This window comes from Rhyacophila brunnea, unplaced genomic scaffold (genome assembly GCF_057557595.1).
Source record: "Rhyacophila brunnea isolate RB1 unplaced genomic scaffold, BYU_Rbru_1.0 scaffold_14, whole genome shotgun sequence".
In the NCBI taxonomy this organism is placed as follows: Eukaryota; Metazoa; Arthropoda; class Insecta; order Trichoptera; family Rhyacophilidae; genus Rhyacophila; species Rhyacophila brunnea.
The window spans coordinates 27,984,064-28,002,334 of record NW_028232796.1 but is presented as its reverse complement, the minus strand read 5'-3'; the positions used below and the strand labels follow the sequence as shown (position 1 = coordinate 28,002,334).

Below are 18,271 nucleotides of genomic sequence, written 5' to 3'. Positions count from 1 at the left end.
GAAAATAGTGTAAATAAATAAACAAAGTGTCTTCCAGCGGAGATAAGTCATCAGTTTTGATTCGCATTTTCAAGTGCAGGGTTTGGGAACGCGACAAAATGTCTTCGTATATCGATGAAAATTTATCAGATACAGAACCCGAACTGACAGCTGAAGATGTCGATAAGGTTGTATCTATTTTGATGAGGAACTTTGGAGCCACAGCTGATAAAGACACCATACGAAGTGTAGCTATCTCTTACAAAGGGAACAGTGAGTAACATTTACATTTTATATTAATTGTAAATCTAATTCGCGGTTAAATTCACATATTTTAGTTGTAAAACTTTTAGAGTAGGTATTAAAATACGCGATGACTTTCGAACATATGGATAGACATCAAATTGAAATATATCACTAATTTATAAGTCGTCATAGTGTAACAATGCAGAGATAATATTACTAGATAAGCATCTTTCACATTGATATTTTATTTAATGCAGGAATAGGTTTCTTCGTCGTATTATTTTCATTAATTCAGTTACCTATAATAACTTTACCTAGGTAGGTACCTGAACACTATAAACAATACTCCAAGAACAACAACTTTTTGGAAAATGACATTTAAGGATTTTATGCCTTTAATGGTTAATATTGTGCTTACGGCTTCGGTTTAAAAAAATAGGGTTTCTTAAATGAATAGACTCAAAAGGTGAACTTGTTTTGAAAGGTACAGATTATATTAACTTTTAAAACTAAACGAAAACACAAAAAATGCAGAGTTTCGTGACACACGAAGCATACGGATGCAAGTCCAAAATTTGAAGAAATGAGTTAATGATGACAACTTATAATTAATGATCATGTTTATCAGTGGCAGAGAGATGCAAGTCCTATCTTAAATAATAAAGGAGTTTCACTGATGTATACGGATGCAACAACCATAACTCATTAGAAGCAGAAGGGTGTACAAGGACTTGCATCCTTATGAATCAGTAAAATCAGTTGCATTCCGACTCAAGTCCAATGTACATCCGTCTGCTTCTATGGTTACTGTCTATGCTTTTGACTTACGCATCATTACTTGTCGCGACACGCCGGATGTTTGTGACCACTTTATCGTAAAATTAAAAAATGCAAATGAGACGGACAAACAAAAGCTCCAGGAAGAAAAAAATGAACATATCAACGAAGCAAAGTTACGATACGATTTGAAAAAAACGGACAAGTTTCGAGCAAAGACATCATCTTCTGAAGTCATATTAATGGTTGATATGCAAAAATGTCTTCCTTGTCCGTTTTTGACAAATGCCCAATCATTTTATTTAAGAAAATTGTGGGTTTTGAACGAAACCATTCTTGACAGCACAAATGAAAAGGCATATTGCTGTATGTGGAATGAGACAGTTGGTGCCAGGGGGTCAAATGAAGTAGCGTCTTGTATCATTAAATGGATATATGATGACATGGGAGATGATGTGGAAGAAATAACTATCTGGTCTGATAACTGTGCAGGCCAGAACAGAAATATTACTGTGGCCATTTCATATGTGTGGTTGGTACTTCAAAAGATAAAAAAACTCAAAATAATCAACCATAAGTTTTTACTGCGAGGCCACACTCATTTGGAGGTAGATTCAGTTCATTCAGTGATTGAAAGGGCGAAAAAAAAATCAAAACAGTTCGAAATATTTTTACCCCATGACTGGAAACAATTTATAAGGATCTGTAAAAAGGACAATCAATATTCTGTTCATTCCATGAACTTGGAAAATTTCAAGAATATGGGATCACTTTATACCGGTTTCCAATCACCTTTTGTGGCACGAAAAAAGAATGTTGATGGTGAGGATTTCCTATTATCCACGGTGGTCTGGCTGCGAGCTGACGCTAATATGCCGGGGGTATTATTATATAAAAACACTTTTCAGCAAAATTGCTTCAAACAACTCGACGTAAGAAGAAAAATGAGAGGTGTTTTGACAACTCCAAGTGTAATACTCCAAGTGAATAACAATTCATTACCTTTAAGTACCGCTAAGTTTGCAGATCTGCAAAAAATATTGAAGTGGGTTCCGGAACCACTGCACTTTTTTTACAAAAACTTAAGTCACAAGAATAATATGCCGGAGTATCCTCAATCGGATGATGAAAACATTGAGAGTTAAATTTTATTGTTTATGTACCACTGTATTTTTTTTTGATTTTTTAATGTTAATAAAAAAAAATTATAACTGTATCGGAGTTCTTAATAACCTGTAATGATTGTTTTCTAACTTTTCATTAAATCATAAAATGTTTAAACAACTACTACTTAGGTACAGTCCTGGACTGCCAGTCAATTCAGTCAAATTTTCAATTTCATTTTGAAGCATAAGGACTCAAGTCCATATTATCTTTTTTAATATTTTTTTTCTATATCTTATACATATACAAAAAAAAAAACACACAATTATTCTTATTCAAAATTAATTGAATTTCATAACTTATTTTTTTTATCAATCTGTATAAATATTTATAAAAGTTATAAGAGCTTAACATATTATAAAATAGTTTTTGGCTCTCCTGAACATTTCATGTTTTGGACTTGCATCCGTATGCTTCTCGGGTACAGAATTTTTCATAATAAATGTTAATCAAATAATATTCAATGAAAATTAACTATTATTTTATGTTTATTTATCCAATATTCAGAAATTATTTTGGTAAATGTGCCGCAGATGCCGTCATGAGATTTTATAACATATAACTTTATTTTTAGACCAAAGCAAACCTAACCTAACCTACCCCAACCTTGTGATAATGATGCATCAAAATGTATGAATATTTCAAATTTTAAAATTATCAATTATTGGATCGAAAAGCCTATGCGCCGACAGAAAAAGATATTTATTATAATTGTCTACATGGAATAAACTGTATTCATAAAAAAAAATTATAAAAGCTCATGACGGCATCTGCGGCACAATTACCATTATTTTATATTCCACCACTGACAGAATATCAAAAGTTTTCATTGAAAAATTGAAGAAATAAAAGCCAGAATCGTCTATTTTTTCTTACTAATGTAATATCTGTTTTTTGATGCTCTGTGAAATATTATTCATGATAAGTATACATAGACTATCGTAATATTCTGTGACTTTTTGGTATTTAGTATATAAATAATTCTATAAAAAGACAAGGCCTCTCGTTTTCAGCATTGACATATTGTGGCGACACAAAGACGATGAATGTCAATCTGCAGCAAATTATGCGTTAGATTTCAATTGTAACTGTAAAATTACAAAAAAATAATAACTCTATGCTTGCACTAAAAAAAAAAAAGAGAATATTTTTGTCCTAGCTTGAAGAAAACAGCGAGAACTCGGAATTTAGTATAGGTACACAGTTTAAGATTTAAGAAATAATATTACGCTCATGGTTGTTTGTTATAATAGATTTATGTTATTACCGCGTATTCTTCCTCGACATTTCGGGCTCATTGCAGAGTCAATTTATGATCTTATTCGACTGTTTCAACTTAATTGCAAACCTGTTTGGTGAATGTGTTTAATACTTGCAATTTGAGTATGTAATTTAATTTTAATGCACTATTAATTCTTTTCTTTATGGTAGTTGTCTAATGATAGTAGTGAGTTGATTTATTGTGACATTTTAATTATACTTTAATCTATAATATCACAATTGAATCCTCTAATTTATTTCTTTATATTATTGAATCCAAACTTATTTGGCCTATCGCCTCCTTTTCAAAAAAAAACTTGGTCAAATCCTGGAAATTACATTCATAAAGCGCTCGAAATGGAAAAGTTTACAAACCGGAGCGCTCGACAATTTTCTGAAGATATTTACATAGTTATCAAATTTTATGTGTATTTTGTAAAAATAAGTGCGTTAGAATTTTTCTTATATGGCCTATCTAGTGCAGATGGTCAATAGAGACGAAGCGATAATTTTACTGATTTCACGAACCGGAACGGCACTCCGGTGCGCTCCAGACCATTTCGAGCCCTGCATTCTTATACGTTAAACAAACAAACAAAAAAATGCATTGACGAATTGATGTTTCTTTATCTACCTTAAATGTATTAAATTAACATAACATAACACAATTAGTAATTAAATTAGTAACTAGTGATAATATAATATATTACACCTAACAGTGGCGAGGGGTGGAAGTAGGCTGTTAAGAATTATCGGTTCTGTAGCGAGTTGGAAACCTATATTATTCAACAACTAGGAACCTACATTCATAAAATCTTTTTTGTTTGGTATACCCAATGACATTAATATGGACGAAGCATCTAGAAAAAAAAATGACACTCACTTTTTTGTCGGGTCTGCCGAATGGCATAATCTATTCTAACGCCATTACAATAAAGGTGATATTGCTATAAATTCCCGATGCTTTTTGTCGGGTCTGCCGAATGGTTCGGTTCGAACGGGTTCGCTCAAATAAACATTGACACTAGAAACACTGTTCTAATGCCACTACAATAAAAGTGATATTGCTATAAATTCCCGATGCGTGATATCGCATAATGGAAATTGCGTGACGTCTACCTATAATACATGTGCGAATGTCGCTATGCTTGCCTACTTAATTTACTTTCTAGCTACTGTATTGAGCGCGTTGTCCATTAATAATGTCATTGGGTATACCTAAGCAAACAGTCGACCATAAGCATACTCAAAGTGCCAATCCTTACTATTTTAGTCTCAAATGTTATCTAAATTCAATATCTACTGCAATCTGTGTTGCTATCTTAAGGAGATAATATATGCATAGAAAATCTTTAAAACTTCTACAAACAGTTACAGGACATTAGTGCCGCAGGCAAAAATTGTAATCTTTATGTAATCTACCATCACCAGTCGTATTATTCATTTTCTTTTTCTAATCTGCCGCCCTAATGGAATGTCTTGTCCTAAGCAACACGTGATCTGCCTACCGGTACAGTGTGCCACTGCCGGTAGGATTCATCATCAGCCTGAATCTATCCACTGCTGGATGAAGGCCTCTTAAAGCTGCTTCCACTTCTCGCGGTCCTGTGCGTTGTGCTGCCACGTACTTTCGCAGAACTTTATCATTTCATCTACGTTGATCTACGTTGTGGACGTTTTGTACTTCTAGGATACCACTGCATGACTAAATTTGTCCAACGATTGTCTCTTCTTCGAGCTATGTGTCCAGCCCATCTCCATTTGAGGCTTTTAACCCTTGTATGCTTCCTTATCCACTCATTCCTCTTTTTGTCTTATCAGCATGCAGCTCTCCATACCACGTTGTGCTACTCTAAGTTTCTGGATCTCTCTTTTACTTAGGGTCCATGTTTCACACGCATATGTGGTTACGGGAAGCACACACTGGTTGAACACTTTGCCCTTTAGGCACAGTGGAAGGTCACTTTTGAAGACATTATTCAGGCAGCCAAAAGCACTCCAGCCTAGCTTAACTCTGCAAACAATTTCATCAAATATACATTCATCTATAGACACTTGTTGTCCCAGATAGATGTACTTTTTCACCTGTTCGAGCTGAGTGCCATTGATGAGGATCCCGAAAATGATGTAATTTCTGTGATCACCATTTTTTTTAGGCAATGGATATGATGGAATAATCTCATTTTATTCTACACTTTCAAAGTTCTCTGATATCATATGATGCGCCTAGTTTCAAAAGCCCCTAAAACGGTTTTTGAAAATTTTTGACCTATATGATGGCCTAAGATTGAACTTTAAAAAACGCCAAAATTCGTCAATACGTATGATCAAAAATTAGGGTCAATTTCAAAACTCGATAAAATGGTTGGGTGTGCTTTTCAAATACCGCTAAAATGGAAAGCCAAAATACTCTTTAGAATGTAACGAATTAAAAAATAAATACATAAAGTTCACAGATTTAATAGATATGATTTTTTCTCATTTTTATCAAAACTACCTAAAATAGTTTTTCTCATTTTTCCCAGAACTACCTAAAATCGTTTTAGGGGCTTTTGAAACTAGGCGCTTCATATTACATATTTGGAATCTATGGGAAATCTTCAAAATTTACAATAAAGATATTCCGCAAAACATTTTGTATTTGGAATTCGTTACCTCACCGGAATTCCCATTATCCTGTCGGACCAATCTGCACGTGTGGATTTCTATACATTCATTGAATAGTTTGGTGCGTTGTATGAAAGTAAAGTTTACCAATTTTTTCTTTTTATTTCAGTAACTCGTTCGATTGCAGCTCTAATGAAGATGGGGGGAACTAATACGAATAAAAACAACCCTTCCTCTCTTCAAAACAGTCAAGTATCGCAGAACCAAAAAATGCCGCAAAAACTCACTCCAAAAAAAATGCAAAAGATATCTTTACCGAGAGATGCAGAGATATCTAGAGTGATTGACGATATTAATAAGGGTTACAGAGTTTTAATATTCATGAGGGGATTCCCTGGCAGTGGAAAATCAACTCTGGCAAGATATATCATTCAAGAAACCATTGGAGGAAATTTTCCCGAGCACATTTGCAGTAGTGATGACTTTTTCTATTCAGGCGGAAAATATCGTTACGATGTAACTCGACTTAGTGACGCTCACTCGTGGAATCAAGAGAAAGTGTGCCAGTCTATCAAGCGATTTTTTAGTCCTCTCATCGTGGACAATACCAATCTTGAACTGTGGGAAATGCATGTGTACGCCAAAACGGGGGTCGCCAATGGATACAGGGTGGAAGTCCTTGAACCAAGGACGCCGTGGGCTTACAAACCGGCCGATCTTGCCAGGAAAAATTCCCACGGCGTATCGTTGCAGGTGATAAAACGTAAGATGGAAAAATATCAGGGTCCCGTCAATGGGAATTCTTTACTGAATTATTCAAATTTGACATATCCTCCTGGTAAATCACCACCCATAATGAGAGTCTTGCCGAAGGTTGTAAATTTTATTCAAGGTGTTCCTGTTGTGGTGCCTCCGAGCATAGAAGACAAGGCACAGGCGTCCACCAGTAAGACGAGTCCGTCATACAATTCTGACTTTATATCTTGGGATAATGATAACTCAATGAAAGAAATGACTTTGGTAAATACTGCTGCACCGCAGAAGGTCGGAATGGCGAAATTCCCTGTAAATAATTTCAGTGAGCTCAAAAACGCTGAGAGTGCCTTCGCTGCTAATGCTGTTACGCCAAAAAGCGAGTGTGATTTTGATTCTTACGAAATGCTATGTAAGATTTCCGCCAAAAGTGACAATCAAATTTCGAACCCGATAGAATTGAACAGAGCGGCAATGATTAATAACGGTCCTGTGAAGATTGTCACGGTTCAGAATGACATCCACCCGAGCCCTAAACCGCAACGCATTCCTGCCGGCTCTAAGCCTTCCAGAGCACTAGAAAGGAATATACCGTTTGATAATGTTAACTGGGAGCCAATCGATGTTTCTGTATCTAATTGGGACTATTCAGATAAACCAATTCCCGAGCCAAATCTTCCGTCTAAATCTGACACTGAAGTGACTTTGCCGAATCAGATTTATTCCGCAACCTCGTCGACGAACACTCAGAGTTTTGATTTAAATCCTGCAAATTGGGATAATTTTAGAGTCATAACTGCAAAAAGTAAGGATATCAACTTTTCATATGTGCCGACCGCGCAAAGTCTCCCACCGACGTTCGGTTTGGATAAAGGAACGATGACATTCTTCGACGAAGAGATGTCCACTCTCGAGGGTGGCGCCGGCGATAGGCTCGAACAGCTGAGGCAACTTCACAAATTGTTCCCCGACGTCCCCGTCGATGATATCAGACACATTCTCATCAAGTGCAGAGGTGACGTCAACTGGGCTGTAGATTTACTACTGGACGATAAAACCGAACGGGGTGTCATGAATCTTATGGATACCGATGTGTCAACTATTGTTGAGAATGATGCCGATCTGAGGTCTCTCGAAAACTTCGACAATATTATGGAAGACCCTTTTTTAAAGGATCATGCGGAATCTCTTCAGCTACCAGTCGCCAGCAACCATATGAGTCCTATTCAAAACGGTATAAAATATGTGAAAACTCCAAAGAAAGACAAAGTCGCATCGGAGTCGTCAGTCATTCTAAAGAAGCAATTAGAAGAAAATTTCGATTTTGGTGACGATATGTATTCTAATCACGTTTATAAACTAAAGAATAAAATTCATAAAGGAAAGTATCCTCCTAAAAATGACGAAACCCTTAACAATACCGAGGAGGCAGCCGAATGCTTAAATAATTCGGATGAACGTAGTCCCAGCGAGTGCTCGGACGATATTGAAATAATAGAAGACGTCATATCAATCAATATGGGAGTGGACTTCATAAACCAGATGGACGACATCTTCGGTACCAATATAAAGCAGCACGAAAAGGTGGAACCCATCGTCCACATGCCCGTTTCGCTACTGAACCAGATGCACGCTCTGTGGATGGAGTCGGTCATCAATCAGTTGGATGTCCAACGAGAATTTTCTAAGGCTATGATTAAGGAAGATGAAGAATTCGCGAGGTGATTATATTATTTTATTTTCAGTCAAGTGTTGTAGTATAGTCAGACCGCGGCACTAAACCGAGTAGTGCTAATTATTGCTAACTTCGAATGCTGTGCAGTAGGTAACCTGTTCACAGTAAATGAAGATTTTTGTCTGCATATTTCATTATTGCATATTAATGTATTACCATTTTACCACGTTTTTATTAGCTCGTATTCTTGTTTGTCCAGTACAAATTTTTTCTTGTTTGTCCAATACAAATCTTGCAATCGATTTTTAACTAACTTCCCGACTAGCTAGACATTCGAAACTTTTAGAATACATCAGAACACGATAACAATGCATTCTTTTAATACTTTTAGCCATCTTTAAACAGATTTTCAGTTAATTCTGTTTTGTATGGAAAGTTATTTCGGAAAAAATTCGTAAAAAGTAAAACACTATTATTGGTTGCTAAGGGGGTCTTAGCAACTAAATTATTAATATATGCGTGCGTTACTATGGAAATAAATATAAAAAGTATGGTAAAGGTGGTCGCGCGGCTTGAGCGTTGGACTATCACGCCGTGGGTCTCAGGTTCGAATCCTGGGTCTGACAAGTACACATATTGTTTTTCAATTTGTGTGTGAGTCAGGGTACGGACCTAATAGGTTGAGCAAGTGGCTGACATCCATTTCTCGTAAAAAACAAAATCTGTTAATACAAACCTCTACTCTGTGAAGGCCCATATGATCCTATTAGGATCGGACATGGTCGAAAAAAAAAAAAAAAATTTATTAATACATAGAATTGTCAAGTTTATATGATTCAACAGAAAATTTAAAAACGTAGTGTATAAAAAGTTCTTTTTATCTTGTAATTATTTTTCAATATGAGGCCATCATATTCTACAAACAATTCACCATATTGCATTCAAAGTATAAGCAATAACTAATCAGCACTGCGATCGAAATCTACAGCTTTGTGGTTGTACTACAATGATTTCGATATCATCTCAGCCATTCTTAATGCCTTCCGGATGAAGGCCTCTCTTTGCTGTCACTATATCTCTATCTCTTGGATGAAAAGATTTGTCTGGCGATGTTCCGTTTTTGGATCGATGTGGATTTAAACTTAAATCGGCCCTGGGGTGATACCTATTGCGGGGTCCCGGAATAACAACTTATTACAATGGCATTTTACGAAATGTTGGATAATTAAAAAAAAAATTCTTGCCTCTTTGCTGTATGATATTTTCTGCTCGTATTTCAACCGCAAATGTTTTGGGTGTCGCGTATAGATATTAGATGTAGAATGTTGATGATTTTTACGTCATAAAGTCTGAATGGTATGGTGACTTCTGATATACAAATTTGTTCATAGTCAACATTTCTGCCGGTGGCATATTTTTTTGCATTGATTTTAATAACATTGTTTCGATTGATGTTAGCTACTTGCTTTCGTTGAACTTTTGTCCTCTGTAAATTCATTCGTACAGCTGCAGTTCTTTTATCTGCCTTTATTAGTCCAAACTCTTTGGAGGTAACCGACTGTTATCATTGATCGAACGAATGTTTCAGACTGGTGGAAAGCATGGAACAAGAACAAATGAGCGAAGGCAAAACTCCCGAAGTGCCAAACCTGCAGGAGATCATGGACATGGAGATGTCGCTGGCCACATATAAAACAAACGTATCTCGATGGATAGAGGAGACACCCAACAACATGGCCCTGACGCTCACCAGACAGAAGCTCTGTCAGCTCTTCCCCGATGTGGATAAAGAGATTTTGATTGAGGTGTTGAATGCTCATGATAATGATTTTGAGCAAACAGTTCAGGTATGTAAGGTTTCGTTTTGTTAATGGAAGAAACAAGACAGAATTCATGATAATGTTTTGACTTGCATCTGTCTTTCCAGGTACTCCTCGTCTCTTTGGGAAGGATTCCAATGTCCAATGTGAGCAAAATCGATTCGGCCGCCATTCAAAATCTCTTGGTCAATCAGGAGAGAGATCTACTTGAAAGAGCCAACCAGGAAAAAGAAAAGGTAATGTTAAATAATCGTGATGCTTGGAGAGCCTTTTCTTTTATTCTTGAGTGAAACTCAATTTGATATGAATAAAATATATCAAGCTATACTTGGAACGGGAGTTCCCAATCTTATTTTCATCGGGAGCAAATTATAGCCACAAATAGATAGAATGGCGAGCAATTTTTTGTCCAATGAAACTTACTTAGGCTTAGACAGAGCTACATATAATAATTTTGACAAAGAAATATTAGTTGCTTTATTTTTAATCATGTCTAGTTAATAACCCTGTATTTATGTTTTAAATGTTATTTAAAAATGTTATTAACCCTTTCATGTCACATTTCCATGGGGGCATGGGGTCTGACATAAATTAGACAAGGGGTGTAAAAGTTTTGTGACAGAGTTTGATGATGAATGGTCTAATATACGTAAAAATATAATATTGTGAATGTGATCAGCTTACCACCAAGTTAACAATATGTCCCGTGTTTCACAAGAGTTAAAATATATTAATATATGGTTATTTTATTAGGTCATGATGTCGTTTGCTGGTCCGGAATGTAGTTCATTGTCTGACGATGAAGTGCTACCAGAAATGGATCAGAAATCAACCATTGAATATCTAAGGTACCTATCTCACTGTTTAAAATGCATGTTTTCTTTCTATATGTTCTAATGCAGACTAAGAGGGCACATCAGAACTCGCCGCATGCGTCTACTCATCGCTGGTCACCGCGTTTGACATTTGTTCATACAATCAACACAATAAAAATGGCAGACGAGAGACTTCTCCTTTTTCGCGTTTGACGTTTGCCGCTAGGCAGATGTGCGAGGTTGTAGCATGCAACATTCGTCGGCGGTCTCAGAAGATTTGATTTATGGCCGTCAGGCACACAAGGCAAGTTGTGATGTGCGAGCCGGCTAAAGCGATGCTAATGCTCTTCGTGAAACTCGTTGGGGTAGATAGAAGCAATGTTCCAATGATCAATGTTGTTGAGAACGGTGTTTATTGAAGATCAACGCAGTTACAAGATTCAAGTAGTTTGGCAGGTGTATACCAGCAGCCCAATTCCTGAACGAAACACTACGAAACCCGTCGCAAAACTGCTTTGACTGAAGCACGTAAAATTTTTAGTTATAAAGTAAATATTGTGTGTTCAGAGCTTCGAATGGTATCGAGCCATAAACAAAAATTAACGATAAGTGCGAGTAAGCAAGCATTCGGCACGCTTATCCTCCGGTCCATGCGTTAGAGTAAGATAGAATTTTTACCATTTCAACAAATGTCAAGACGGAACTCGGTCGATTTCATAAAAATTAAATAACATTTTATCCATTTGGGTAATGACATCATATTTAATCAGTACTTACCTATTAACGTTGCATTATTAAACCATTCATTGTTGAAGTATGTAGCTAATTAATCTTTAAATAAGCTAGTTACGTATCCAATATTACAATACGGCATTTCTTTCCGTTGTATTTTGCAAACAAACGTGTGTGTTTCTGTATTGCAAAATCACAATAAATACTTAAATGAGGATTTAAACACAAAATAACACTTTCAATGGTAATAGTTATGTAAAAAACAAAACACAATAGATCTACATACGTTGACATTACATCTGATGTTTACCGAGATCTGACATTTACCCTCAGCGCCTCTAGCGGCAACGCATAAATGTAGTTCAATCCCATCTGTACTCGGCAGTGGCAGTTGACTTTTCGCATACTTCCGTGGAAGTAGGCTTGCGCAACCGATGCGCAACCGGTCATAGTGCTTCATTCAGGAATTGGGCTCTTGGCAAGCATAGAAATCCGTGTTGTGTTTATAAGAAAGTTCCGAGTAACGATGTTATATACAATCACAGATATCTTTATCCCATGATTTCATTTTTAAAACTAACTAAAATAAATTAAATCTGCAATTTGTGTTTTTAGTTCAATGAAAAGAAATAAGTATGACTGACAAAAATTAGTGTGCACTATTTATGTTTCTGAGTAGAAAACTGTAATGAACAAACCAAATCCCACTGTAATATGATCACTTCAATAATTAAAATGTGATTGGAATGTAGGCATTTAATATTGGGACGTCGGTGATCCCACAGGAATGAGTGAGGTAATGCGATTTGGTTATCTAACCTTCGATGAAAGATAGCACCACAAGAAGCAGGTTATACTCTCATGTACAAGGCCGATTATATTCAGGCTGGGACACGGAGCTGTGAATTTCTATCGTACTGCTTATTTTATGCTTAGTTATTGCTAAGTCTTCGAATGCACTATGGTAAACGTTTGTAGAAAATGATGATCGTTATAAAATGATAATCCATTAATTAATTTGAACAAAATATTTTATCGAAAATCTTCATTTAATTGCATTTGAAAATAATTAATAACCCGCAGTGCCATCGTAACTTGTAATTTAGTGCACCGGCCTGACTTTAGCCAGGCTAGGTTGCGTAATAGCATTACCCAGATTTGTTTCTGATTTGATTACAGGAGACAAGCCGAACGTCACCTGGTCATAAGAAACAAAAATCTAACAAAGGCAAAGGAGTATTATGCGAGGGGGATGCCACACGTTGCGTCGTACTACTCGCACATGGCAACACTGCATATCAAGAAGTTGGAGTATGCCAATAATCGGGCAGCTATGGGGATACTACAGGTTATTTTTGCATTTGTGACGTAGTGTTGGATGATTTATATTGGCAAAGATTGTTGAGTGCTCGGATAATCATCAGATTTTCATCCATTAAAGTTTGGAATTGTGTGTAAGTTATTTTCGATAATCAACACGGATGATGGGCTCTAATTTTCTTCATTCATGCCGTTTAGCTGAACGATTTTATTGTTTACAGAGTTCTTAACAATTTAAGTGACTAACACTAACTACATAATTATTATATATCTACACACCCTCACACGCTTCTATTAATCTTTTAAATATTGGTAATAAAGAATTATGCGAAAAATTGGTATTATTAAACAGACTTGGATTTACTAACTGATTATTAGATGGACTATATGACGGTTTAAAGCAGGGGTTCACATAGTGTGTCCCGCGTGACTTTTTGATGACGTGACCCGCGAGATTTATGTTATATCTGTATTATTTTTCTTTCTTCATATTGGATATTAAAAAATATATTCACGATTCAATATCTTCTGGCAAGAATGCGGATGTGCGAAGTGCTGTTCCCGTAAATATGCAGTTTGAATGAATAGATTTCCAAGAAAATGTGGAAGGGTAAGCACCTTAAGAATTTGATTGAATATTCTACAAAATAATGACTTTCACTTGAGGTATATCCAAATATAGTTAAACATGCTCATCAAATGGCTTCTTTATTTGGAAGTACCTATATTTGTGAAAAAAACATTTTCTACAATAAGCATTAATAAATCAAACTTAAGATCAAAATTAACAGACAACTATATCGCATCTGTATTGCGTATTCACACCACAAAATTTGAGCCTAGATCGCAGGATTTGGTTTCATACAAAAAATTGCATAATCACATGGTGAAAAAATTTAATACAATTTTTTCATACAATAAGAGTAATAATAATGTATGTTTAGCTAAAAATATAAGTTTGCATGACAAGATATTTTTTTATTTTTTTGCCTTAAAAGTTTGTGAACCTCTGGTTTAACGGTTTATAGGATGGATCAAAGTTATTATTGTTAATTCTACTTTCATTTAAAAAATTTCAACCGTCTTGGAGTAATTTTATAAATAAATAAATTCTTTGGTATTGGCTGCATTTGCTATGGTAGTAAAAAATATGTTAGCCCTCCAAAATCATTTTAGATAGGTCCTTACCTAATTATATATTTCTTAAACGAGTCGGCGTGCTTTACTTTAATAAAACATTTTGTACAAAATGAATGCTTCACAAAATGTAAATGTTTTCTTTTACACAAAATATTAATTCGGTATCAATAATTTAAAGGGTCTTACACACTGATTAATGAGTGGAAATGTCTTATATTGTCATGTGCAATAAGTGACAATGAGTTGTTTTAGAAGGAGCGCAGTGCATTTGTATGATGTTGAAGCAGCCGCTACTGATAGTAAGACTTATATGACTTCTGTAATTTTAATGGTGTTCATCTAGTTTAATGGCAAGCTTCTATCGAGGTTTTGTTACATCATTCATCCATTAGTCCAGTCGAGGAGGATTCTTCACAGTTTGATAGAATCATAGTTTTTAGCATACCAGTGGCATATCTTGACACACCAAGCGAGAAGGTCTCTTGTCTTCAAAACTTGGCAACATGGAGTTGGCTGCAACATATTAAATAAATATTAATATTACATTTTATTTCCCATTATCCCATTAGGATCGGACATGGTCGAAAGAAGAAATTAGTTATTAGGTATGTATGTAACAAACATTTTTCCTGGACCCATATTCCAAGAAATCATGGGAATAGCAAATGATGGCATTCAGACTGGGGTAAAAATTAACATTGAGAATTTATAAAAATAATATTGTATGATGTCTGTTAATCTACACCGTTTAAGTTTTACATTGAATTTGGCCCTAAATGACTAATCAAGAAACAATGTAAAGTTACATAATGACTTCTGTTCCCCCAGGCATCTTCATCGGGACGAGACGATTATACCTTGGACCTACATTACTTTTTATAAAAATAATATTGTATGATGTCTGTTAATCTACACCGTTTAAGTTTTACATTGAATTTGGCCCTAAATGACTAATCAAGAAACAATGTAAAGTTACATAATGACTTCTGTTCCCCCAGGCATCTTCATCGGGACGAGACGATTATACCTTGGACCTACATTACTTATATGTGGCGGAAGCTATGCAGGCCCTCGACATATTCATAGACAACCACATAGCCCGGCTGAGAGACGACACGAACGAGTCACACAGAAGATTTGTTGAACTGTTCATTATCACCGGTCGTGGCAAACACAGCCCCGGTGGAATCCCCAAGATTAAAATTGCCACCAAAAAACGACTCTATGAAAGAAAACTCAAGTTAGTCGAAAATTATTAATTAAATTTTCAACATCCTGGTAGTTACGTAGTTATAAAATGGATTGTATTGGGTGAATTTATGTGAATACTTACACCAAAGATGTTAAAAAACCGTCCTCTGTTTTAAACATCACAGGTTACCAATCTTATGTGTCTCACATCCCCTAAAAAAATATACATATATCACTTGAAGATGAATTAAACAAATTTTCAAGCAATTAGAAAGGATTGTAAAAAATAAAATCAATCCGAACTATAAACGTAAAATTGAATGACTTATTTTTGCTTCTCATTCACAATTCTGTTAGTTTTTTGCTGATTGTAACCCGTAGGTCTGCCTCAACCGACTGACTCATGTGAATGACCTACTTTCCCTGAAATATCAACTTGTATCATCGTAATTCGTAATTCATTGCCACGCCCTGAATACAGTTTGCATTGATTATTATCATGTTACAGCCTTTTGTTTTCATTTATTGTAATTATTGCTTCTTTTTTTTTTGTTGCAGGTGTCATGACGTTAATTGGGGTCTGGTTAAATTTACCATGACGTCTCAAAATATGGTGACAGATTCTGTTCCTCAATCTGTCGCAAAATAGTGCAGGTAATGATAAGACGTAATTCAGTTGCATCACGCAAAATATATCTCTTATGTATTTTTTTTATATAAGGTTGTTTTGTGTAATCTACGTAGATGTTTATTCAATCAATATTATGATCCAGGTAGAAAGCTGTAAAAAAGAAATACTGAAAGCGTAGATGGAGGCAAAGGTTGTCATTCTCATTTTTGTTAATTAATTCTTTGTTGCAGTTCACATTATGATGATATGAATTATCAGTGTCCATGTGAGGTTATTAGATATGACATTATTATATCTGTTCTGGTCAGATTTTAAAGTTACAGTAAAACCTTGTTAATAAGAACACTGATAATTTGAAATTCGCCGTAGTTCGAAATTTTCGCGAAAAAAAAGTCCCTTGAACATTATTTTCATATAAAACCATACCTTTAATTCGAATTTCGCAATTCAACATGATTTCAGAGTCCTGGCATATAAAAATATTCAATAAATCATAATAAAATACATTATTTCATGAACCAGTCATTAAAAATTGTGACTAACTTTTCTCAAAACATCATAAACTACTTATTTTATGAAGGTAATAAAAATAATCCTGACGTCATGATCGTAAACAAAATTAATGTAAATCAAAAAAAAATTTTATATTTCACCCCATACATTTCATATTTCGTAATTCGAATTTTTTTTCGATTTTTGGTCCCGTGGAATTTGTTTTAACGAAGTTTTACTGTAATATTTAAAAAAAAAAGAATTTTTAATTTACTTTTTTGTGATCTGTCAATAGAATATCGTCCATGTAAGTTCAATACCGCGGAAGAACCATTTGTCAAAATGTTCAGGAGGGACAAAAAACCTTTCGTCAATAAAAAAGATAAAAATAATATATTTAAATGCAGTTTATTGTGTCTTCCTGTTTTATATTAGAAAATATATTTTTACTATCGTATGCGTCTGTGGCCATATATTGCCATAGGATTATTTTGTGAATCAGTTGAACCTTACGCGGTATTGCCGCAACTCTCCGCTTGTCTGCTGTATTGGATCTAGAGATATACCAGTCTTGCTTGATGCTTTAATATGGGTAATTCATGCGTGGTATTGATTTTAGCCAAGTGCCAGTAGTCTATTGGTCAATTCCAAAATTTGAATGCAATGTTTAACCGAGAGTGCCAAAAATACGTATTTTGAACATATTGGCTCATACGCAGTATTGAACTTACATAGACGATAATATGTTTTATTATACTGTAAATATCTGTTGCTATATTATGACGTATATATACTTTATTTGCCAGGATGTTACCAGATTTGTGAGTTTTTATGACTCCGTAACCGAGGAAATAAACAAATAAGTCTATTCCATTGTCATGAACTTGCAGATATATAAAAAAATCGGTTCATGTTAAATAAACTAACGCATTCTAACCGCTGTAATGATACACAAAGTGGACTCGTAGTGCAACCATGCGCATACGTAGTACAACAAAACGATCTATCATCCATCAGCGCCATCTCTATCTAAAAGATAACAGAAATATCCACCATAGATTGACCACAGATTATTTTTCAGTTCAAATCCAAACGCAAATTCTGTAGCGTCAGCTTTTCTCACAGGACATCCTAAAGATAAAAAAAAAATCTAAAAATATCAGCCGATGGCCGACGAAGGCGCGAAAGCTGTCACTGTCACATGATCACAGCGCATGCGTGTTAGGACGATTCGGTATATAATTACAGCGGTTCAATGGCAGTCGCTTTACCCGTGCGCTAGCCTTTTTAACATGTACCAAAAAATCACATGTCTGGCCTCCTTGTTAATAGAATCTTACATAATATGTTTCAGATGAACAAAATATTATATTATAGTATTTTACGATACCATAATATTTAATTAGGTACATTGTTGTTGTGGTTAGGGCCTTGTTAAGAGTGTTTTGAGGCTCTAGACACGACTTTGAATCTGGGCCAATTGAAAAATATGAACATTACTAATTATGACTTCTTTTTTTAATGTTGTAAGCGGCCGATTGAAAATTTTTCATTTCAGATTTGATGTAATGCATTTTACCATTCAAATTTATAGTACATACCGTAAAAAAAAATGTACAGGAAGACGCGCATTGTTTTCAAAATAAAGAAAGTGTTTTATCATTTTTAT

General features: G+C 35.1%; 1 protein-coding gene across 1 annotated transcript; it reads left to right on the top strand.

Annotated features, from left to right (window-relative positions):
• On the top strand, positions 1 to 18,206 carry LOC147075816 (uncharacterized). Its single transcript, XM_085942131.1, has 8 exons — positions 1 to 252; positions 6,203 to 8,507; positions 10,050 to 10,308; positions 10,389 to 10,517; positions 11,035 to 11,129; positions 13,008 to 13,176; positions 15,287 to 15,528; positions 16,038 to 18,206. The coding sequence occupies exons 1-8, from the start codon at positions 99 to 101 to the stop codon at positions 16,126 to 16,128; spliced, it is 3,444 nt and encodes a 1,147-aa protein (XP_085798257.1). The 5' UTR covers positions 1 to 98; the 3' UTR covers positions 16,129 to 18,206.
• Positions 18,207 to 18,271: the final 65 nt, after the last annotated feature.

What these genes read in the sequence shown, in the direction of transcription:
- LOC147075816 (XM_085942131.1), top strand. Translation starts at nt 99, where the DNA reads ATGTCTTCGTATATCGATGAAAATTTATCAGATACAGAACCCGAACTG. An exon ending in TATCTCTTACAAAGGGAACA is followed by an intron (nt 253 to 6,202) that starts GTGAGTAACATT and finishes TTTTTATTTCAG; the next exon opens with TAACTCGTTCGATTGCAGCT. An exon ending in TCAACCATTGAATATCTAAG is followed by an intron (nt 11,130 to 13,007) that starts GTACCTATCTCA and finishes ATTTGATTACAG; the next exon opens with GAGACAAGCCGAACGTCACC.